This window comes from Salvelinus alpinus, chromosome 20 (assembly GCF_045679555.1).
Source record: "Salvelinus alpinus chromosome 20, SLU_Salpinus.1, whole genome shotgun sequence".
Classification (NCBI taxonomy): Eukaryota; Metazoa; Chordata; class Actinopteri; order Salmoniformes; family Salmonidae; genus Salvelinus; species Salvelinus alpinus.
This window is the reverse complement of record NC_092105.1, coordinates 14335801-14360638: the sequence shown is the minus strand read 5'-3', so window position 1 is coordinate 14360638 and position 24838 is coordinate 14335801. Positions and strand designations below refer to the sequence as shown.

The window sequence follows — 24838 nt, the reverse complement described above, 5'->3', positions numbered from 1 at the left end:
TGTCTTCTGTCATTTATTCTCAACATATGTTTTTCGCCCGCACTGCAGCGGTCTGTATGACCATAATTATGACGGCAAGATGTAGTGTGTTTTCACAGTTATTTTACTTTTGTTTTATCTATTTCACTTGCTTTGGCAATGTAAACATACGTTTCCCATGCCAAATAAGCCTCTAAATTGAATTGAATAAATAGCATCTATTTAATTCAGTTATGTGGACATGATCAAATATACTCCTACGCTAGTACTCTATTTAAAAAGGAAGGGCTACAACTATGGCAATGGTGACTACAGTACACAGAAACAGGAGGGAGGAGCGTAGAGTGGGGGGTGGAAGGGAGGGTCCAAAATATTTTTGTGTGGCTACGATCTTCCATGAGCAACATTTTGCTTAACACGATTGGTCGGCGGTGACAAAATGGGCGGTTCTACAGGAAAGCGAACGCCTACGGTCTCTGGTGAAAGCGTCAACATCAAATAAACTTGTATCAGCTGTTTAGACCATTCTACTCACATCCACTGATAAAAAGTCAGCGACGAAGAGAGACCGTAGTCTGCTACCCCAACCCTAAAAGGATTGAGATTTTTTTCAGATAGGAACTCGAGGGCAGCGTCAAACCGTATTCAGGTAGCGAGCGACGCAGTTTGTTTTGTAAATAAATCAATTTCTGTGTGCAGTGTGCTGTTGTCTATATTTGGAGATTCAGCTATAACGTTACATTGCTCAACTATAGTAGGCCTACGTGGAACATAAACCTGCCCATTAGGATGGATACTGGTAAAACACTGAATTTACAATGTCAGCATCATCGTAGCACCTGCTGTTTGTGTTTAATTAAATATTTTGCCTCACCTAGCCATAAAGTGATATATTCAATGCCTAACGTCGTTAACTATATGTGGAGGGCAACCTTGCTGAACTTGATTAGGCTATGCATGTTGCATGCATGGAATTCTAGGTCGTCTGTCTTGTGATTTAGGACAAGTCATCATCACCAACCGTCAACCGATATGTAACCATGGCAGCGCTTGACTTGGACAGGAGCTCACGGTTGCTGAGTACAGGCATCTCAACATTTCTACTGCTTCATCTCCTGTTCCTCTTATAGTATATTAAAAAAAATAAAAAATAATAATTTGCTCAAAAGTATTGTGGAGCTCCTGCACCTAAATATAAACAGTACCGGCACCCAAAATGAGTACTGGCACTTATACAGTCAAGCACTGTATGTAAACCGTGTCACAGCCCCTCTCCCACCCTCTCTCTTCACAGGAAATATGAACTCCCTACCGGGAAGGAGTGTGTCACTGTGCAGAATCACCACAGTGGGCGCTATGAGGGTCCTCGTGGGTGCACCAGGTCACCCTGTCACGATGGCCCGTGCGACTTGCCTTGAGACTGTCAGAGTGTGTCACTCGGGCTCGAGCTGCAAGGGCAGCGTCAACACCAAGAAGCGTGGTTATGACATTACCAGAAACCCACACCTGAACAAGGTAAAGCCCTGGATCAAGGTCCCCCAACTGGCGGCTGTGATTTTATTTGGTCCCCCAAGTTTTCTGAGCAAAAAATGTTTAATATTTATTTTCATAAAATTGTTGGACATAAAAGACTGTAAAAACACCAGCAGATCAGCTCCAAGTGATTTTAATTTAGGAAATCTGTTCCAAAGTATTCCCACACATCATAGAGAGATATACACTGAGTGTACAAAACATTAAAGTGGAACTGACAGCATTTTAATTACTTTGCAGATATGAAACAAACAGACAATAATATCAGTAAAACATGTCAAATTCCCAGTTTTATACTACAAAACCAACTTCATCAGAGGATTTAAAAATAGTTTGTTTCACTCAAAATTCCATGATATACAGTAAGGAATTGTTGGAAAAATACAGTGCATTTGGATAGTATTCAGACCCCTTGACTTTTTAAAAATGTTGTTACGTTATAGCCTTATTCTAAAATTAATTAAATTGTTTTTTCCCCTCATCAATATACACACAAACAATACCCCATAATGACAAAGCAAAAACAGGTTTTTAAAAATGTTTGCAAATGTATTAAAAATAAATAACTAAAATATCCCATTTACATAATTATTCAGACCCTTTACTCAGTACTTTGTTGAAGCACCTTTGGCAGCGATTACAGTCTCAAGTCTTCTTGGGTATGACACAAGCTTGGCACACCTGTATTTGGGGAGTTTCTCCCATTCTTCTCTGGAGGTGCTTCTGGAGGTGCTTCTACACCTGCATTACTAGCTGTTTGGGGTTTTAGGCTGGGTGTCTGTACAGCACTTCGAGATATTAGCTGATGTACGAAGGGCTATATAAAATAAAATTGATTGATTCTCTGCAGATCCTCTCAAGATCTGTCAGGTTGGATGGGGAGCATCGCTGCTCAGCTATTTTCAGGTCTCTCCAGAGATGTTAGATCTGGTTCAAGTCCAGGCTCTGGCTGGGCCACTCAAGGACATTCAGAGACTTGTCCTGAAGCCACTCCTGCGTTGTCTTGGCTGTGTGCTTAGGGTCGTTGTCCTGTTGGAAGGTGAACCTTCGCCCCCAGTCTGAGGTCCTGAGCGCTCTGGAGCAGGTTTTCATCAATGATCTCTCTGTACTTTGTTCCGTTCATCTTTCCCTCCATCCTGACTAGTCTCCCAGTCACTGCCGCTGAAAAACATCCCCACAGCGTGAATCTGCCACCACCATGCTTCACCGTAAGGATAGTGGCAGGTTTCCTCCAGACGTGACGCATGGCATTCAGGCCAAAAGGTTCATTCTTGGTTTCATCAGACCAGAAAATCTTGTTTCTCATGGTCTGAGAGTCCTTTACGTTCAGTAAACTCCAAGCAGGCTGTCATGTGCCTTTTACTGAGGAGTGGCTTCTGTCTGGCCACTCTAACATAAAGGCTGGATATTTTCATTTTTTTATTTAACTTTTATTTAACCAGGTAGGCCAGTTGAGAACAAGTTCTCATTTACAACTGCGACCTGGCCAAGATAAAGCAAAGCAGTGTGACACAAACAACAACACCGAGTTACACATGGAATAAACAAACATACAGTCAATAACACAATGGAAAAATATATATACAGTGTGTGCAAATGAGGTAAGATAAGGGACGTAAGGCAATAAATAGGCCATAGTGGTGAAATAATTACAATTTAGCAATTCAACACAAGTAGAGATACTGGGGTGCAAAGGAGCAAAAAAATAAATAACAGTATGGGGATGAGGTAGTTGGATGTGCTGTTTACAGATGGGCTATGTACAGGTGCAGTGATCTGTGAGCTGCTCTGACAGCTGGTGCTTAAAGTTAGAGAAGGAGATATGAGTCTCCAGCTTCAGTGATTTTTGCAATTCGTTCCAGTCATTGGCAGCAGAGAACTGGAAGGAAAGGCGGCCAAAGGAGGAATTGGCTTTGGGGCTGACCAATGAAATATACTTGCTGGAGCGCGTGCTACGGGTGGGTGCTGCTATGGTAACCATGGGCTGAGATAAGGCGGGGCTTTACCTAGCAAAGACTAGGTGACCTGGATGACCTGGAGCCAGTGGGTTTGGTGACGAATATGAAGCGAGGGCCAGCCAACGAGAGCATACAGGTCACAGTGGTGGGTAGTATATGGGGCTTTGGTGACAAAACGGATGCCACTGTGATAGACTGCATCCAATTTGCTGAGTAGAGTGTTGGAGGCTATTTTGTAAATGACATCGCCGAAGTCAAGGATCGGTAGGATAGTCAGTTTTACGAGAAAATGTTTGGCAGCATGAGTGAAGGATGCTTTGTTGCGAAATAGGAAGCTGATTGTAGATAACATTTTTTTGGAGTGCTGCAGAGATAGTTGTCCTTCTGGAAGGTTCTCCCATCTCCACAAAGGAACTCTGGACTTCTGTCAGAGTGACCATCGGGTTCTTGGTCACCTCCAAGACCAAGGCCCTTCTCCCCCGGTTGTTCAGGTTGGGTAGGAGGCCAGCTCTAGGAAGAGTCTTGGTGGTTCCAAACTTCTTACATTTAAGAATGATTGAGGCCACTGTGTTCTTGGGGACCTGCAATGCTGCAGAAATATTTTGGTATCCAACCCCAGATCTGTGCCTAGACACAATCCTGTCTCTGAGCTCTACGGACAATTCCTTGGACCTCATCGCTTGGTTTTTCCTCTGACACGCACTGTCAACTGTGGGACCTTATATAGACAGGTGTGTGCCTTTCCAAATCATGTCCAGTCAATTGAATTTACCACAGGTGGACTCCAATCAAGTTGTAGAAACATCTCAAGGATAATCAATGGAAACAGGATGCACCTGAGCTCAATTTCGAGTCTCATAGCAAAGGGTCTGAATACTTATGTTAATAAGGTGTTTCTGTTTTCGCTTTGTCATTGTGGGCTATTGTGTGTAGATTGATGAGGTAAACATTTAATTGAATTCATTTTAGAATAAGGCTGTAATGTAAGAAAATGTGGAAAAGGTGAAGGGATCTGAATACTTTCCGAATGCACTGTAAATCAATCTGACACACACACACACACACACACACACACACACACACACACACACACACACACACACACACACACACAGAGATTAATCGAGTTAAAGTAAACCTGTCAGATAGCGTAGCAGTTACAGGCCTTAAAGTAAACCCCTTAAGGAAACAGCTGACTAGCGACCACAATTACACCAAAAATGTCTAAAAACATGTTTTTGCTTTGTCATTATGGGGGTTTGTGTGTAGATTGAAGGGGGGCATTTTTTATTGAATCAATTTTAGAATAAGGCTGTAAAGTAACAAAATGAGAGAAAAAAATTCAAGGGGTTTGAATACTTTCCGAATGCACTGTAGATGGATGCAGTTCAATGCTTGATTAATATAATTCACCAATACATGTATAATATTGCTGTCAGGTTGTAGATCAAAGCTGGCCTGGTACATTGTTTGCTACCTGCACCCATTCGGGATGTACTGTTTCAGTTTCAATGACTCAATATTTTGAACAAAAACAGCCTACTGTAACTAAGGGAATGTCAATACAATCAAACTAGCAAAGGCAAAGATCACAAGTCAGTCAAAACGTGGCTAATAGAGTAGCACACGTGTCAAAACACAAGGCGTGACACATTTGTATCCGGCCCGCGCAATGATTAGGGTTGTCAATTAATTTTGGCCCGCTACCATACAGTCCGCGTTGTGCTGCACTACAAGTCACAGCAAGACAAACGGTGCTGTATCATATCATCACTAATGGCACTGACCAAATCTTCTACCAGACCTAAAGTTTAAACATGTATGCTAAATGTCCTTGCCAAGTTTCAGTTCCAACAGGTTTTTAAAATATTTTTATTTAACTAAGCAAATCATTTAAGAACAAATTCTTATTTACAATGACGCCCTAACCCGGACGACTCTGGGCCAATTGTGCGCCGCCCTATGGGACTCCCAATCACGGCCGGTTGTGATACAGCCTGGAATCGAATCTGTAGTGATGCCTCTTGCACTGAGATGCAGTGCCTTAGACCACTGCGCCACTCGGGAGCCCAAACATTAATTTCTTTCTATGATTCTCGCTTCTCCCGGAGCACAAAAAACACAATTTAAATCCCCTTCTGTGAGCTCTCTGAATTTGTAGAATCCTCGCTCTGGGTTTCCCTTGACGATCTGGATTTTGTAGATAGATTCCAAATTAAAGGTCCATGACAAATGGAGACAAACAAAAAGCAAACTCACTTCGGAGTAACATATTCAAAACAATTCACAACAAATAAATTCCATTCGCAGAAAACCACTTGGCGTCCTCTCTCCCGGCTATCCTGAACGACATGGATATTCTAAAGGTATTAGTCTGTTCGTTGAAAAGAGTCACATCTTGTTTGAGAAGAGGATTTAAATCGAAGTAAAATCAATCAAAGGTTCGATGTCCCATTTTGGCTGGAACTATCCGACAACAGTGTAGACTACTCCAGCACCGCTGATATTCGGGTCATTGCTGTAGCCTACAGAAAATGTAGTCTTGTTCGTCAAAAAGTTATAAGATAAAAGGATTCACACACAGACACACAAGCGAGTATAAATTAGTCAACAGTTGAGTCCTCGACTTTATGAAATTACAGCCTGATGTGCTCGCATCGGGTAATTCAACTTCAATTGTGCTGCTTTCATGTGTCCCGTTTACAACGCGCAACAGAGGGAAATTTTACAGAAATGCCACAGTCCTAGCTAGGCTACTAAAATGTGTCAGTCTGGCCTCGTTAAAAAAATTATAACCAAAAACCTAAATCTGCAACAAAACACCATGCAAAGGACAAACATGTAGGCCTTTTAAAGCAACATTTGAGCAGTAGCCTAGGCTGGCTACTCAACTACAAGAGGGTTTGAGTGCACCATACAGCAATGCTGCATTCATTATTTATTTAGCAAGCTGAAAACACGGAGTCTAACCTTAGCTAGCTAGCTACTAGGAGGATGTGATGTTATTGGAGTAGTGAGTGAGTGACCAACTTTTCCCCCTCATATCGTTTTTCGGTGGCAACTTCTAGAGATGCAGGTGTCATTTGGTTAGCTAGCAAGAAATGTGAATCGCTTTGCTAGCTAGCTATGCGGAACTTGAAAGACTGTTATCCACAGTTAGTATATCTCTTAGTTGTCAATAAAATGTATTTGGTATCGATCAAATGGGTGGGCAGGCAAGTTCCCATTCAGTTGTCAAAACGTGGGCAAGCTGCAGAAGGACGAGCAGGCTACTATTCCCCATCGCTTATTAGTGTAATTTTGACGACCAACTAGCTGTAAATGTTTGAGAGGTTTTATCAAATGTTCTCTCGTTAGACTTTAGCTCATCTCGTTCTGGCTGGCATTAGCTAGTAGTTGATCTTGCTGTTGTTGATGGACATAGGCAACTGAGGGAGAGAGAGACTACCTTTTCATGGTTGTTTCATCAATAGGACTGTGAAGTAACTATAAGTAAGAAGGCTCCCGTGGTATTTACACGGACTGTGTATCTGTGCCATTCAGAGGGTGAATGGGCAAGACAAAATATTGAAGTGCCTTTAAATGGGGTATGATAGTTGGTGCCAGGCGCACCGGTTTGTGTCAAGAACTGCAATGCTGCTGGGTTTTTCACACAACAGTTTCCCGTTTGTATCAAGAATGGTCCACCATCCAAAGGACATTCAGATATCTTGACACAACTGTGGAAGCATTGGAGTCAACATGGGCCAGCATCCCTGTGGAATGCTTTCGAACACCTTGTAGAGTGCATACCCTGGCTAATTAACCTGTTCTAAGGGCAAGGGGGATGCAACTCAATATTAGGAAGGTGTTCTTAATGTTTTGTACACTCAGTGTATGTGATCAAATACAAAGGTAAGGTTTGGAATTATTATTATTATTATTAGTCAACAAATTATTTATGTTCAGGCCTTCTGACCATCGCTCAAGAAAAAATCGGCCCGGGGCTGAATCTCGTTGATGATTCCTGCCCCTAGAACACCACAGTGCCATCAGATAAAAAGCCACTGCTCTCATTCAGGACATTGAGATTATAGGGCTGGCTTTAGAAGCTTCTGATAGGCTAATTAACATCATTTGAGTCAATTGGAGGTGTACCTGTGGATGTATTTCAAGACCTACCTTCAAACTCAGTGCCTCTTTGCTTGACATCATGGGAAAATCAAAAGAAATCAGCCAAGACCTCAGAACAAAAGTTGTAGACCTCCACAAGTCTGGTTCATCCTTGGGAGCAATCGCCTGAAGGTACCACGTTCATCTGTACAAACAATAGTACGCAAGTATAAACCCCATGGGACCACTCAGCCGTCATACCACTCAGGAAGGAGACGTGTTCTGTCTCCTAGTGATGAACGTACTTTGGTGCGAAAAGTGCAAATCAATCCCAGAACAACAGCAAAGGACCTTGTGAAGATGCTGGAGGAAACAGGTACAAAAGTATCTATATCCACAGTAAAACGAGTCCTTTATCGACATAACCTGAAAGTCCACTCAGCAAGGAAGAAGTCACTGCTCCAAAACCGCCATAGAAAAGCCAGACTACGGTTTGCAACTGCACATGGGGACAAAGATCGTACTTTTTGGAGAAATGTCCTCTGGTCTGATGAAACAAAAATAGAACTGTTTGGCCATAATGACCATCGTTATGTTTGGAGGAAAAAGGGAGAGGCTTGCAAGCCGAAGAAACACCATCCCAACCGAGAAGCACGGTGGTGGCAGCATCATGTTGTGGGGGTGCTTTGCTGCAGGAGGGACTTCACAAAATAAATGGCATCATGAAGGAGGTAAATTATGTGGATATATTGAAGCAACATCTCAAGACATCAGTCAGGAAGTTAAAGCTTGGTTGCAATTGGGTCTTCCAAATGGACAATGACCCCAAGCATACTTCCAAAGTTGTGGCAAAATGGCTTAAGGACAACAAAGTCAAGGTATTGGAGTAGCCATCATAAAGCCCTGACCTCAATCCCATAGAAAATTTGTGAGCAGACCTGAAAAAGCGTGTGTGAGCAAGGAGGCCTACAAACCTGACTGAGTTAAAACAGCTCTGTCAGGAGGAATGGGCCAAAATTCACCCAACTTATTGTGGGAAGCTTGTGGAAGGCTACCTGAAACGTTTGACCCAATTTAAACAATTTAAAGGCAATGCTACCAAATACTAGTTGAGTGTATGTAAACTTCTGAACCACTGGGAATGTGATGAAAGAAATACAAGCTGAAATAAATCATTCTCTCTACTATTATTTTGACATTTCACATTCTTAAAATAAAGTGGTGATCCTAGAATTCTAGAATTTACTAGAATTAAATATCAGGAATTGTGATAAACGGAGTTTAAATGTATTTGGCTAAGGTGTATGTAAACTTCTGACTTCAACTGTATATCTTTTTTTGGGGGGGGGAGTACTTGGGCTGAATTCCTGGTTATTTTCCGGGGGTGGGGGGGCAAAACAAAACGTGTGCGCTTGTTGCCGACCCCTAACAAAGGTTGAAGAATGAAATGCAAATATGTTTCTGATTCTGATCATGTTAGCCCTTGCAGATGTAAGTTAAAATGGGCCCTGGGTTCTCAAAATCAAATCAAATCAAATTTATTTGTCACATACACATAGTTAGCAGATGTTAATGTGAGTGTAGCGAAATGCTTGTGCTTCTAGTTCCGACAATGCAGTAATAACCAACAAGTAATCTATAGCCTCTATAGGCTGTCTGTTAGAGCTGGGACGATAAACAGAAAACTATCGACACTGACCCAACTGACCACTTATCATGGACATTTTGCTGATATCGTTCATTGCAATAAATAAATAACCAATAGAGACCCACTAGAACAATTTGAAGTTTGAACAGAAATACGTTTGCTAATATAGGTGATTGCTAATAGGACAATTGATAGGTACAACATTAAAAGTAGTAGTAAGTAGTAGTAGTAGTTTTACGGGTAATATTAGGCTCTCTATAGCCTTTCTATATCCTCTCGATATCTTCTCTATATCCTCTCTATAGCCTCTCTATATCCTGTCTATATCCTCTCGATATCTTCTCTATATCCTCTCTATAGCCTCTCTATATCCTGTCTATATCCTCTCCATATCCTCTCTGTAGCCTCTCTATAGCCTCTCTATATCCTCTCCATATCTTCTCTATAGCCTCTCTATATCCTGTCTATATCCTCTCCATATCCTGTCTGTAGCCTCTCTATAGCCTCTCTATATCCTGTCTATATCCTCTCCATATCTTCTCTATAGCCTCTCTATATCCTCTCTATAGCCTCTATATCCTATCTGTAGCCTCTCTATAGCCTCTCTATTGGCTGTCTATATCCTCTCTATATCCTCTCCATAGCCTCTCTATATCCTCTCTATAGGCTCTCTATTGGCTGTCTATATCCTCTCTATAGGCTCTCTATTGGCTGTCTATATCCTCTCTATATCCTGTCTATATCCTGTCTATATCCTCTCTATAGCCTCTCTATATCCTCTCTATATCCTCTCTATAGCCTCTCTATAGGCTCTCTAGATCCTCTCTATAGCCTCTATATCCTCTCTTTATCCTCTCTATAGGCTCTCAATAGCCTCTCTATAAGCTGTCTATAACCTGGTCCAAATTGGGTCATGTGATACACACAGTAGGATTGTGCCTCAGGTTAGTAATCACAACTGGTATTATCTTTTACCGAGGTTAAATAAAATTAAGAAAGTTACATTGTTAGCTCTCGTAGCTGTCGGTCTCAGTCCGGATGTTAAAGTCACTTCCATTAATCTGAACAATTGTAGTTCTATAACTGAACTATGTAGTCCATCAGCTCCTATTCACACATTGTCCAGGGATTTCAGGTTATTGTGTTGACGCCAATAAGGCTAAACTGAACAGGAATTGTCCATTGTTAAAACTGCTATTCTGCACTTTCTGTGAGGAAAAAGCTCAAAACACCTGGTAGCCTTTTTATAGCATGTTTTGTACACCAGGCATTTTAATTTTATAGTGCAGAAGCCTTCATGTTAATCAGAACACAAGTGTTTTTAGTATGATCTTTATCTGCATTCTACAGTTCTCTCTCTCTCTCTCTCTCTCTCTCTCTCTCTCTCTCTCTCTCTCTCTCTCTCTCTCTCTCTCTCTCTCTCTCTCTCCTCTCTCTCTCTCTCTCTCTCTCTCTCTCTCTCTCTCTCTCTCTCTGGAGGTCAGTGTAGACTGAAGGTGTAATTGCGGTCGCTGGTCAGCTGTTTCCTTAAGGGGTTTACTTTTGGGCCTGTTACTGCTACGCTATCTGACAGGTTTACTTTAACTCGATTAATCTGTGTGTGTGTGTGTGTGTGTCAGCCTTATTCTAAAATGGATTCAATTAAATGTTCTCCTCATCAATCAATCAAATTTAATCAATCCAATTTATTTATGAAGCCCTTTTTAAATTGGCCGATGTGACAAAGTGCTATACAGAACCGCCTAAAACCCCAAACAGCAAGCAATGCAGATGTAGAAGCACGGTGGCTAGGAAAAACTCCCTAGAAAGGCCGGAGGGTGCAACAGGTCAGCACCTCAGGAGTAAATGTCATTTGGCTTTTCATTTTTTATTATTAAACATTTTTTGTACATTTATTTAGCTAGGCAAGTCAGTTAAGAACAAATTCTTATTTACAATGACGGCCTAGGAACAGTGGGTTAACTGCCTTGTTCAGGGGCAGAATTACTTTGTTCAGGGGCAGATGATTTTTACCTTGTCAGCTCAGGGATTCGATCTAGCAACCTTTCGGTTACCGGCCCAACGCTCTAACCACTAGGCTACCTGCCGCCTCATAGCAGAGCATTCAGAGATCGAGAAGGCAGGTGCGGTAGAGAGAGAGAGTCAAACAGCAGGTCTGGGACAAGGTAGCACGTCCCATGAACAGGTCAGGGTTCCATAGCCGCAGACAGAACAGTTGAAACTGGAGAAGCAGCACGACCAGGTGAATTTGTGGCAGCAAGGAGTCATCAGGCCAGGTAGTCCTGAGACATGGTCCCAGGGCTCAGGTCCTCCGGGATGGAGAGAGAGAGAATTAGAGGGAGCGTACTTAAATTCACACAGGACACCTGATAAGACAGGCAAATTACACCAGATATAACAGAATGACCCTAGCCCCCCGACACATAAACTATTGCAGCATAGATACTGGAGGCTGAAATAGGAGGGGTCTGGAGACACTGTGGCCCCATCCGACAATACCCCCGGACAGGGCCAACCAGGCAGGATATAACCCCACCCACTTTGCCAAAGCACAGCCCCCACACCACTAGAGGGATATCCGCAGTCCGCCAACTTACTACCCTGAGAGAAGGCTGAGTATAGCCCACAAAGATCTCCCTCATGGCAAGAACCCGAGGGTACAATCTACACACAATAGCCCATGATGACAAAGCAAAAACAGAAATACCTTATTTACATAAGTATTCAGACCCTTTGTTATGAGACTCGAAATTAAGCTCAGGTGCATCCTGTTTCCATTGATCATCCTTGAGATGTTTCTACAACGTGATTGGAGTCCACATGTGGTAAATTCAATTGATTGGACATGATTTGGAAAGGCACACACCTGTCTATATAAGGTCCCACAGTTGACAGTGCATGGCAGAGCAAAAACCAAGCGATGAGGTCAAAGGAATTGTCTGTAGAGCTCCGAGACAGGATTGTGTCGATGCACAGATCTGGGGAAGGGTACAAAAAAAATTCTGCCGCATTGAAGGTCCCCATGAACACAGTGGCCTCAATCATTCTTAAATGGAAGAAGTTTGGAACCACCAAGACTCTTCCTAGAGCTAGCCACCCGGCCAAACTGAGCAATCGGGGGAGAAGGGCTTTGGTCAGGTAGGTGACCAAGAACTTTGTCCTGAATGCCAAGCGTCACGTCTGGAGGAAACATGGCACCATCCCTACGGTGAAGTATGGTGGCAGCAACATCATGCTGTGTGGATGTTTTTCAACAGCAGGGACTGGGAGACTAGTCAGGATCGAGGAAAAGATGAACGGAGCAAAGTACAGAGAGATCCTTGATGAAAACCTGCTCCAGATTGTCAGGACCTCAGACTGGGCTGAAGGTTCACCTTCCAACAGGACAACAACCCTAAACACACAGCCAAGACATCGCAAGAGTGGCTTCGGGACAAGTATCTGAAAGTCCTTGAGTGGCCCAGCCAGAGCCCGGACTTAAACCTGATTGAATATCTCTGGTGAGACCTGAAAATAGCTGTGCAGTGATGCTCAAAAACCAACCTGACAGAGGATCTGCAGAGAAGAATGGAAGAAACTCCCCAAATACAGGTGTGCCAAGCTTGTAGTGTCATACTCAAGAAGACTCAAGGCTGTAATCGCTGCCAAAGGTGCGTCAACAAAGTACTGAGTAAAGGGTCTAACTACTTATGTTAATGTGATATTTCAGAATTTAATTTTTATACATTTGTCAAAATTTCTAAAGAACAATTTTTGCTTTGTCATTATGGGATAGTGTGTGTAGATTGATGAGGGGGCAAAACAATGTAATCAATGTTAGAATAAGGCTGTAACAAAATGTGGAAAAATTCAAGGGTCTGAATACTTTCTTGAATGCAATGTATAAGTATACGAATAATGTATTTCCATTTTGTATTTTTTGTGTGTTAGTTGTATGTGTTGTTGAAATAATTATGTTTGTTTGCACTTTAATTTAGTTAGTGTGAAGCTAAGTTGTAGAATGATAATGATCATTAATCTTATCAAACTCCCGCTTCATACCAACTCTAACGCAGTCCCATTCACCTTTCAACGTATTGAATGATTTGACGATGGGTCACACCATCAAACAGTTCTTAGGTTCCTTAAACAATGCGCTCTCATGTTCAGTTCATTCATATTCCCCACTTGTAATCACACTGAAATGAGGAAGTGGATTAGGTTCCATTTAAAGGTTAACATCTCATAGTTGGAGAGTGTCACTGTGATTGACACATTAATAGGCGTTTATTATTAATGGAAACCAAACCACAGGTGCAAGTGTCACATTACACTATCACAACTTTACATAGTGACACTGGTATATTTACTGTAGCAAGTTGGTGAACAGTTTTTATTTTGTGATTTATTTCCATGACGGTCCTCTCTGGCTTTCAGAATAATTCTTTCCGTTGAAGAAAAAAGAGGTAGAGCGAGTGTGTGAGAGAGGAAAGAAGATATTAGAAGGGAGTTCACAGGGGAGGGAATTCAGGCTCCTATCCCATTGGACAGAATAAATAGATGACCTCCACTCCCCTAAGCGCTCAAACACACCCCTCCAGAATACTGACATGACAAAGTAGAGTGGCACTAACCACAACCAGATCTCAAAGTCACGACCCAATCAGCTCGCTGAGCAACCGTAAGAATTTCCCTTCATGCAATAGGCCTAATAAAGGAATGCTAAACACATGATCAGAACCACAACATAGCTAAAGCACCACAGCTTCTTTATCGAAAGACAATAATTGTAAATACCTGATAGCTGGGTGTTTATGTGAGCAACAGCTAGCTAGACCAATGCTACAACATTGGAGCGATTGATCCTAATGTTGGATGTGTGGTCCTCCATCCCCCCCGTAGGGCATGGCCTTCACCCTGCAGGAGCGCCTGCAGCTGGGCATCCACGGCCTGCTGCCCCCAGTCTTCCTCTCCCAGGATGTCCAGGTGCTCCGCATCATGAGGAGCTACGAGGGCCGCAACCCCCTCGACAAGTGAGCACACACACACACACACACACAGAGTCAAATAATACACTTACATATACAAACAAACAAACACACAGACACACAACACACAATGGCTAAAAATGCACATACAAACAGAAATACGGAAACTTTCCTCCCCCTCATTATCACTAATCACTATCATCACTAGCACTATCATCACTATTACTATAATCACCATCATCACTATTACTATCATCCCTATCATCACTATTACTAGCATCACTATCACTAATAACACTATCATCACTATTAGTATCATCACTATCATCACTATTACTAGCATCACTATCACCACTATCACTAATAACACTATCATCACTATTAGTATCATCACTATTAGTATCATCACTATCATCACTATTACTATCATCACTATTACTATCATCACGATCACTATCATCGCTATCACTAATAACACTATCATCACTATTACTATCACTATCATCGCTATCACTAATAACACTATCATCACTATTAGTATCATCACTATTAGTATCATCACTATCACTATCATCACTATCATCATTATCACTGTCACTATCATCGCTATCACTTCCAGCTCTGTTTCACCTTGTTCTACATTTCCTGTTGCTTTCTCTCGCTCTCTCTCTATTTCTCTCTCTCTATTTCTCTTTCTCTCTCTATTTCTCTCTCTCCCTATCTCTATTTCTCTCTCTCTCTATTTCTCTCTCTCCCTATCTCTATTTCTCTCTCTCTCTCTCTCTCTCAGGTACATCTTGCTAATGACTTTGCAGGACAGGAATGAGAAGTTGTTTTACCGCCTGCTGACATCTGATGTAGAGGAGTTCATGCCCATTGTCTATACGCCTACAGTAGGGCTGGCCTGCCAACAGTACGGACTGGCCTTCAGGAGACCACGGTAGGCATGACACACTGACACACACACACACACACGTACAGACATACACACACTTACACACACACACACACACACACACACACACACACACACACACACACACACACACATGTACAGACACACACAAACACACACCCACACACACCCACACACGCACGCACGCACGCACGCACGCACACACACACACACACACACACACACACACACACAGACACACACAGAGAGAGAGAGAGAGACAGGGCATTGTTGTGTGATAATAGTGGCAGTAAAACTTGTTTTTCAACCACTCCACACATTTCTTGTCAACAAACTATAGTTTTGGCAAGTTGGTTAGGACATCTACTTTGTGCATGACACAAGTAATTTTTCCAACAATTGTTTACAGACAGAGTATTTCAGTTAAAATTCACTGTATCACAATTCCAGTGGGCCAGAAGTTTACATATACTAAGTTGACTGTAGCTTTAAACAGCTTGGAAAATTCCAGAAAATTATGTCATGGCTTTAGAAGCTTCTGATAGGCTAATTGACATCATTTGAGTCAATTGGAGGTGTACCTGTGGATGTATTGCAAGGCCTACCTTCAAACTCAGTGCCTCTTTGCTTGACATCATGGGAAAATCAAGAAAAAAAATTGTAGACCTCCACAAGTCTGGTTCATCCTTGGGATCAATTTCCAAATGCCTGAAGGTACCACATTCATCTGTACAAACAATAGTATGCAAGTATAAACACCATGGGACCACGCAGCCACCGAAGAACACCATCACCACCGTGAAGCACGGGGGTGGCAGCATCGTGTTGTGGGGGTGCTTTGCTGCAGGAGAGACTGATGCACTTCACAAAATAGATAGCATCATGAGGAGGTAAATTATGTGGATATATTGAAGCAACATCTCAAGACATCAGTCAGGAAGTTAAAGCTTGGTCACAAATGGGTCTTCCAAATGGACAATGACCCCAAGCATACTTCCAAAGTTGTGGCAAAATGGCTTAAGGACAACAAAGTTGAGGTACTGGAGTGGCCATCACAAAGCCCTGACCTCAATCCCATAGAAAATCTGTGGGCAGACCTGAAAAAGCGTGTGCGAGCAAGGAGAACTACAAACCTGACTCAGTTACACCAGCTCTGTTAGGGGGAATGGGCCAAAATTCAGCCAACTTATTGTGGGAAGCTACCCGAAACGTTTGACCCAAGTTAAACAATTTAAAGGCAATGCTACCAAATACTAATTGAGTGTATGTAAACTTCTGACCCACTGGAAATGTTAGTTAAAGAAATAAAAGCGGAAACAAATCATTCTCTCTACTATTATTCTGACATTTCACATTCTTAAAATAAAGTGGAGGTCCTAACTGACCTAAGACAGGACATTTTTACTTGGATTAAATGTCAGGAATTGTGAAAAACTGAGTTTAAATGTATTTGGCTAAGGTGTATGTAAACTTCTGACTTCAACTGTATCCCACAGAGGTCTCTTCATCACCATCCATGATAAAGGTCACATCGCCACCATGCTCAACTCCTGGCCTGAGGAGAACATCAAGGTGAGGAGTACCACACACACACACACACAAGTTTTACTTTACTGCATGGTACAGGATGTGGACAGGAGGGTGTAAACAGCATAAGGCTCTTAGCTGGAGACTAGAAGTTTCATCAGGTGAACCAAACCATGTTTGTGTATTCCACAGGCCATTGTGGTGACGGACGGAGAGCGTATCCTGGGTCTGGGGGACCTGGGAAGTTACGGCATGGGCATCCCCGTGGGCAAACTGGCCCTGTACACAGCCTGTGGAGGAGTGCCACCCCAGCAGTGTCTTCCAGTGCTGCTGGACGTGGGCACCGACAACCAGGTACTTCAACTGGGACACTCTATGAGGAAACACCCAGGCCTGATAGGCCTCTGTTGGCTAATATCATGATCCTTATCATTTGACCCAGCCATATAGAAAAGGCAGTATCTTACCTAGTGAACTAAATGTGTTACTAGAAGTTGTTTAGAATTCAGGGCTCCGCTATCACTTAGTTACTTCCCTTATTTCCCTAAAGGTCCTCATCCGCAGGTTGGCATTTATTGAGATGACTCATATAGTGAATCATATATTGAGGCAGCTCTGCAGAGTGGTCACTAGCTTGCACAGCCACACCACAAAGCCATAAAATCGGATTTTAAACCTAACCTTAACCCAATCCCTGCTCCTTGTCGTAGAGTGTGAAGGTGATGATGTTTAATCTTTGATCAGGCGCTCCTGGAAGACCCCCTGTACATCGGTCTAAAGCACAAGAGGGTCAGAGGAAAGGAGTACGATGAGCTCATCGATGAGTTCATGCAGGCAGTTACTGACAAGTGGGTAATGTGTGTCTGTGCGTGTGCGCGTGCGCGCGTGTGTGTGTGTGTGCATGTGTGTGTGTGTGTAGCTGTGTAATTTGACTATCTGACCGACCGTTCACTACTCTGCGCTGCAGGTACGGGATGAACTGTCTGATCCAGTTTGAGGATTTTGCCAACTCCAACGCCTTCCGCCTCCTCAACAAGTACCGCAACCACTACTGCACCTTCAATGATGACATCCAAGGTAATCTCTCTCTCCCTCTCTCTCTCTGGCCCTATCCAAAATCTACTCCCACCCCCTACCCGCTAGACCGGGGTGGGCAGTCATTTTTACTCAAGGGCCATATCGGGATTTCATAATTCAGCGGAGTGCCACACAGAATTTTTTCCGGACCGATTTGTTAGTCAAAAGCAATTTGCGGGCCAGATAGAGGGCAGTAATTTAAAAATGTAAAAGTGCATTATAATTTCGACATACTTTCTATTTAGTTTCAGACGTTCAAGAGTGACCTGGATTGTTTTTTAACCCAAAATAATAAATACAAATACAAAAAAAACATTTTTGCAAACCTACCCTAGACAGTTATTGGGATTTGTAGGCTGTGTGGCTCACTGATGACCTCCTGATGACACATATCATTTTTTGTTTTGTTGAAAGATAGATGTGCAAAACCATTCCGATCACAACTTTACAACCCATCCCTCGTGTTTATCACCCTCTCTAACTCTCTGTCTCCCTCTCCCAGGCACAGCCTCAGTAGCAGTAGCTGGAGTCTTGGCTGCACTGAAGATCACCAAGAACAAACTGTCAGACCACACTTTTGTGTTCCAGGGAGCAGGGGAGGTAAGAGGACAAACGTGCGGATCTGTGTTAATTATAAACTCTTTGTCCAGAACTTATTAACGTTTGGAAACCTCATTCTCTTGAATCAAGCCTTGTTAGGTAACAAAAGCATGCATATGAAATGGCTTTATAATCATCATGTTGCATTGCAATGATTGGTTAGATTGGTTGGGAGCAAGATGCATCATGGGACGATGTGTCTTTTTTGACCAGGCTGCACTGGGCATCGCCCACCTGCTGATCATGGCCATGGCGAAGGAGGGAGTGTCCCCCACAGACGCCGCAAAGAATATCTGGATGGTCGACTCCAGGGGCCTCATCGTCAAGGTAACTGCAATACCATAATATCATAGCTAATCAATGTTCCCTCAAAACATTTTCGGGACTGAGCAAATTTCAGGTCTGCTGAGTGCAAACTTGAACAATGTTAAAATTCTGTGCAACTTCCAGCACGTTTTTACTGTGAACACTGAGGCTGTACCAGCTTTAAGTTACCGTTTCAGACAGTGGTAAAGTAGGCTACTGTGGCCATTTGATCATAACGTAGGGTTACCAGAGGGGCCTATCATTCAGACTACAGTAGCAGCCAATGTGTGGTGTTCAATGTAGGCTTACATTCCATGAGACTTTTGAAAAAAACACGCAGGGCATAACATTAACCTGTTTATCCACTTGTCCTTCAGACAAGGATGTTGTTTGATGCAAGAAACCTCTTTACAGAATAAAATGCATTGTTATTCCCATACCATTATTACAGAGCTTAGAGGGAACATTGCTCCTAATATACACTTGAATAGCTTCAAAACACTGATCTGATAAGCATTCTCCTGAGCTGTCCATCTAGATATGTAGGATGTAGGATAGAAATATCATATGTAGAACAGTCATGCTGCACTGTCATGTAGAATAGGGAATGTCAGTCATTTGTGTCAGCAACATTCACAACATTGCTCCCTCCTAAACTGGATCCAGTAGTATGTCAGATTTACTGATGTCATCATTATGCGACCCACAGGGCAGAGGAAACCTGAACCATGAGAAGGAGGAGTTTGCCCATGACCACGCCCACATAAAGACCCTGGAGGAGGTGGTGCACACCATCAAGCCCACTGCCATCATCGGTCAGTCCCCATGATCACCTACTGGCTCAGCTGGACTCACCTGTGTATCTAGGGCTCACCTGGGTTATGTACTAGGGCCTAAATGAGAAAACATTTTGAGTGCCACCTTTGTCTCAAAAAATGTCCCCCTATTTCGTGCCCACAGAACACGTCCCTGGTTTCTCTTGACCTTACTTTTTTTGTAGATGGTATTTTATTAGGGTCCCCATTAGCTGTTGCAAAAGCAGCAACTACTCTTCCTGGGGTCCACACAAAACATGACACATAATACAGAATGACATAATACAGAACAGTAATAGACAAGAACAGCTCAAGGACAGAACTACATAGATTTATTTGTAAAGGCACACATAGCCTACATATCAATACACACACACAAACTATCTAGGTCAAATAGGGGAGAGGCGTTGTGCCGTGAGGTGTTGCTTTATCTGTTTTTTGAAACCAGGTTTACTGTTAGTTTGAGCAATATGAGATGGAAGGGAGTTCCATACAATAATGGCTCTATATAAGACTGTACGCTTTCTTGAATTTGTTCTGGATTTGGGGACTGTGAAAAGACCCCTGGTGGCATGTCTAGTGGGTTAAGAGGGTATGTCAAAGCTGTGTGTAAGTTGACTATGCAAACCATTTGGAATTTAACACATTGTCTATTTTTGAAAAGAAGAAGTGATGCAGTCAGTCTCTCCTCAACTCTTAGCCAAGAGAGACTTGCATGCATAGTATTACACAACATGTTCTTCATAATGCCACTAAGCTCAGAAGCCGAATTAACATTGCAGAGCATCTCAGGAACATATGTATGTTTTGTTTCATTTTGATTGAACCTTTATTTAACTAGTCAAGTCAGTTAAGAACAAATTCGGCCCACCAAAAGGCCTCCTGCGGGGATGGGGGCTAGGATTAAAAAAATATATATAAATATAGGACAAAACACACATCACGACAAGAGAGACAACACATCACTACATAAAGAGAGACCTAAGACAACAACATAGCAAGGCAGCAACACATGACAACACAGCATGGTAGCAACACAACATGACAACAACATGGTAGCAACACAACATGGTAGCAGCACAAAACATGGTACAAACATTATTGGGCACAGACAACAGCACAGAGGGCTAGAAGGTAGAGACAATAATACACTTAATAGACAATATCACACAAAGCAGCCACAACTGTCAGTAAGAGTGTCCATGATTGAGTCTGAATGAAGAGATTGAGATTAAACTGTCCAGTTTGAGTGTTTGTTGCAGCTCGTTCCAGTCACTAGCTGCAGCGAGCTGAGAAGAGGAGCGACCCAGGGATGTGTGTGCTATGGGGACCTTTAACAGAATGTGACTGGCAGAACGTGTGTTGTATGTGGAGGATAAGGGCTGCAGTAGATATCCCAGATAGGGGGGAGTGAGGCCTGATTATCTGTCCGTTTTTAAATAAGCATCAACCAGTGGGTCTTGCGACGGGTATACAGAGATGAACAGTTTACAGAGTATAGAGTGCAGTGATGTGTCCTATAAGGAGCATTGGTGGCAAATCTGATGGCCAAATGGTAAAGAACAGTACTTGTAATCAGTACTCTTTTCCTGTGTGCAGGAGTGGCAGCCATCGCAGGGGCGTTTACTGAAAACATTATCAAGGACATGGCGTCCTTCAACGAGAGGCCCATCATCTTTGCCCTGAGCAACCCCACCAGCAAGGCAGAGTGCACCGCCGAGCAGTGCTACCAACTCACCGAGGTACTGTAACTGAACTCTGACCCTAACCTAGAGAATAGAGATTCACTCTCTGTTCCCTTGTTTGAGTGCTGCTGAATGTACGCTTACTAAATATTCTTGTTGTCATAGAAATAGAAGGACCTGAAATAGAATTAATGCTCTCTCATGCTCTCTCTCTCTCCCTCTCTCTCATGCTCTCTCTCTCTCTCTCTCTCTCTCTCTCTCTCTCTCTCTCTCTCTCTGCTCTCTCTCTCTCTCATGCTCTCTCTCTCTCATGCTCTCTCTCTCTCATGCTCTCTCTCTCTCATGCTCTCTCTCTCTCTCTCATGCTCTCTCTCTCTCTCTCATGCTCTCCCTCTCTCCCAGGGGCGGAGCATCTTTGCGAGTGGCAGCCCTTTTAGTAAAGTGACCCTGGCTGATGGGCGCTCCTTCATCCCCGGCCAGGGGAACAACGCCTACGTGTTCCCTGGCGTGGCGCTTGGCGTCATCGCCTGCGGGGTACGCCAAATCTCTGACGACATCTTCCTCACCACAGCTGAGGTAACTGTTTCTTTTATTTTGACATTTTCAACAAAAGACAAACTTTTGTAAAACATTTCAACGAAAGACAAATAAAGATCCCTAAATGCAGAGGTAAAGGGGAAGAGACTTGATCAAGAGAAATACACACACACACAGTCACACATACATTTTTTTCAAGTTATTTTAATCTCACATCTCAATTTCTATTTTCCTTTCCCTTCTCTTTCTGTCACCCATAATCCTCTTTCCACTCCTCATTTATTCACTTATTTTTTTCATTTCCTGTTTCTCGCTCTCTGTCTCTCTCTCTCTCTTACTCAGGCGATAGCTGACATGGTAACAGAGGAGCACCTAGCCGAAGGGAGACTCTACCCTCCCCTCAACAGCATCAGAGAGGTGTCCTTTAAGATCGCTGTCAAGGTTGGAGACTGGCACCTCCCCACAAACCATTATCAATCCCAGCATTACATTCCCAGTTCCCACCTCCACGCCGATTTGTTACTGCAGAGAAAGACACTAACTCCATATCAATACATCAGCAGTCAAACTAATTTCCCTTTCTCTCTACCAATCTGTCTACCAATCCCTCTACCAATCTCTCTACCAATCTCTCTACCAATCTCTCTACCAATCCCTCTACCAATCCCTCTACCAATCCCTCTACCAATCCCTCTACCAATCTCTCTACCAATCCCTCTACCAATCCCTCTACCAATCTCTCTAACCAATCTCTCTAACCAATCTCTCTACCAATCTCTCTACCAATCTCTCTACCAATCTCTTTACCAATCCCTCTACCAATCCCTCTACCAATCTCTTTACCAATCTCTCTACCAATCTCTCTACCAATCTCTCTAACCAATATCTCTAACCAATCTCTCTAACCAATCTCTCTACCAATCTCTCAGGTTGTGGACTATGCGTACAGACACAACATCGCCTCCCTGTACCCGGAGCCCAAGGACAAGGAGGCGTTTGTGCTCTCCCACGTCTACAGCCCAGACTACGACTCCTTCATCCAGGACACCTACAACTGGCCCCAGGACGCCATGAAAGTCCAGAACGTGTGAACTCCATCTCCCATCAGCCACCTCTATCTCCGTTGTTCGATCCCTCTCAGTACAGCAGAAGGGAGCCACATATCAGAAAACGCGCCGCCGCCTCTTCTCTCCAGCACTCGCATATTTTCACCAATCATCACTCAACGCCTTCTGAAGTTAGGTCATCAATACGAGACACTCCTTTGCCCCTAGACACTCCCCAGTGCCCATAGAAATGTACATCGTAGTTGGAGATGACCAATGCTTAGCCAGCACAGAGATCCTTTGAGGGGTATTTTTGACGGTTCATTATTTTGAAGCCTCCTTTGTCTTTTGTAATTTTTTTGTTTGTCATATCGACAACAGTGTATCCATACAGTCATACTGCCAGGTTATAGTGCCACATCATTTCATGTATAAATTGAGGCAACCCTCAAACTGTTCTATACATTCTATTTCTATGTTCCTATATTCGAATCTGGAGACAGACTATTGACATCACCACAACACCATGTTATTCTATCTGTATCCTGTGTCACCAAGGCCCTAATAACACACTCTATTGAGCTTTCTAGGCTGGTCCAGTCTGTGTGGTCTAGCTTCAATAACTAACAGGCTAAACTCTCAAATAAATTCCATAGAAGTATTACAAAAGGCTAGGACAGGCATCTATTGTAGGGTGCATCTCAGGAGTCTTACCTGGCTTTCTTCCCTTGACTCCTTTACTTCATCTTTACGGCATCTGCAAAAGTGGACATTTGAAAGCAAATTCCCATTAGACATTCACCATATCGCCTTCACCTGTCCATTGTTTTTTAATCACTCAGGATAAAAGGAGATGGGGACGAGGACCCCAGTTTTACACTATTAAGATGGGCCCCTTGTCCGGACATAAACGCACAAACCCTGATAGTGCCTGCCTCTGTTTGACCTTCTGACCTCACAATGTTATATCCTGCAGAGTCTTGTTTTTGGTTGGAGGATTCTATCAGATATTAGTAAGGAATGATATGTACAAGCCAGTTCACACTGTTCAGTACCTCCTCATTGATTTTCAAGCGTAACTCCATTATATTATTAAGTGGCATCTTGCTTCCTGTTGTCTCTGCATAATTTAGGCTACACTCCTGCCAAAGCCTGGGTTAGGACAGGGCTAGATAGACAATCTATAGAACTTCAAGCCATGTAAGGTAACACAAGCATGCATATGAAATGGCTTGATTTATCATGTTGCATGGCAGTGATTGCTTGGCAGCAGGATGCATCATGGGACTGTCTTTTTTACCCAGGTTGCACTGGGCGTAACCCACTTGCTGATAATGGCCATGGCACCACGGACGCCACAAATACCGAAAAAAGATAAGGTTATAAGGGATATTTTATTTTAAAAATATATATAAATTAGGACTTTAAATTTATTTTCATAAACACTCCCTGTTCATCTTGTATTTTTCCTCTAGACTTTGTCACTGCTCGCCTGTTGATATGCGAGTGTCAGTAGAGTTTTAACAAGATGCATAGCTACATGGTTTTAGCCCCAATGTCACTACCAGTAGGAACTGACTTCAGGTCTGTGAGGTGCTGAAAGTTTATGTACAGAGGAATCTTTGGCAAGCACGGTGATTAGATAGATATATGATTGCCTCTTTAAGTATGTTTTTTATATAATGGAGGGGTTGCTTATTTGAGTGTTGTTTTGTATAAAGCTTTGCCTGTTTCGGTTGAGGTGTTTTTGCCAAAGGTAATAACAGAAACAGGGTGAATCTTATCTTTCCTTTTCCCCCAGAGAATATAATGCTCTGCTTAGGAGTGATGCACTACGAAAGGAATTATATTTCAGTTTTTTAAGGAAAGACTAAATGTTTTTGAAGGGAATAAAATGCACTTTTAAGTGAATATTGTAAACAAAACTACTGAGTGTTTTATTGATGATTAACACTGATTTTGCTGACGTGTGTGTGTGTGTGTGTGTGTGTGTGTGTGTGTGTGTGTGTGATGAAAGGGGATAGGAAGCAGTTGATGTCTACTAGTGATGTGAGGGTTAAATCATGACCCGCAGGTTTAGGGTCATGAAATATTGTGGATGAAGGGTATGGGGGTGGGTGGTAGGCAGGTTGATTAGAGAGAAAACAATACC

General features: G+C 42.8%; 1 protein-coding gene across 5 annotated transcripts; it reads left to right on the top strand.

The window, feature by feature from the left end:
- The first annotated feature begins 440 nt into the window (after positions 1-440).
- LOC139546319 (NADP-dependent malic enzyme, mitochondrial-like) lies at positions 441-24611 on the top strand. Of its 5 annotated transcripts, none has more exons than XM_071354564.1 (16): positions 441-628; positions 981-1059; positions 1274-1494; positions 14092-14222; positions 14968-15117; positions 16590-16665; positions 16813-16974; positions 17365-17468; positions 17588-17697; positions 18200-18297; positions 18511-18624; positions 19313-19418; positions 21018-21160; positions 21506-21679; positions 21983-22081; positions 22570-24611. In XM_071354564.1, exons 2-16 carry the CDS (start codon positions 1020-1022, stop codon positions 22729-22731), a joined length of 1890 nt encoding a protein of 629 aa, XP_071210665.1. In that variant the 5' UTR covers positions 441-628; positions 981-1019; the 3' UTR covers positions 22732-24611. The 5 variants fall into 5 exon arrangements, with proteins under 5 accessions (XP_071210665.1, XP_071210666.1, XP_071210668.1 ...); XM_071354565.1 differs by having other exon boundaries at positions 441-778; XM_071354567.1 differs by lacking the exon at positions 981-1059 and having other exon boundaries at positions 442-628.
- The last annotated feature ends 227 nt before the right edge of the window (positions 24612-24838 follow it).

Excerpts from the sequence above, each read along its gene's own strand:
- LOC139546319 (XM_071354564.1), top strand. The coding sequence starts at position 1,020 with ATGGCAGCGCTTGACTTGGACAGGAGCTCACGGTTGCTGA. Across the intron at positions 14,223-14,967 it reads GGCCGCAACCCCCTCGACAA|GTACATCTTGCTAATGACTT; the intron begins GTGAGCACACAC and ends TCTCTCTCTCAG. Across the intron at positions 15,118-16,589 it reads CTGGCCTTCAGGAGACCACG|AGGTCTCTTCATCACCATCC; the intron begins GTAGGCATGACA and ends TGTATCCCACAG.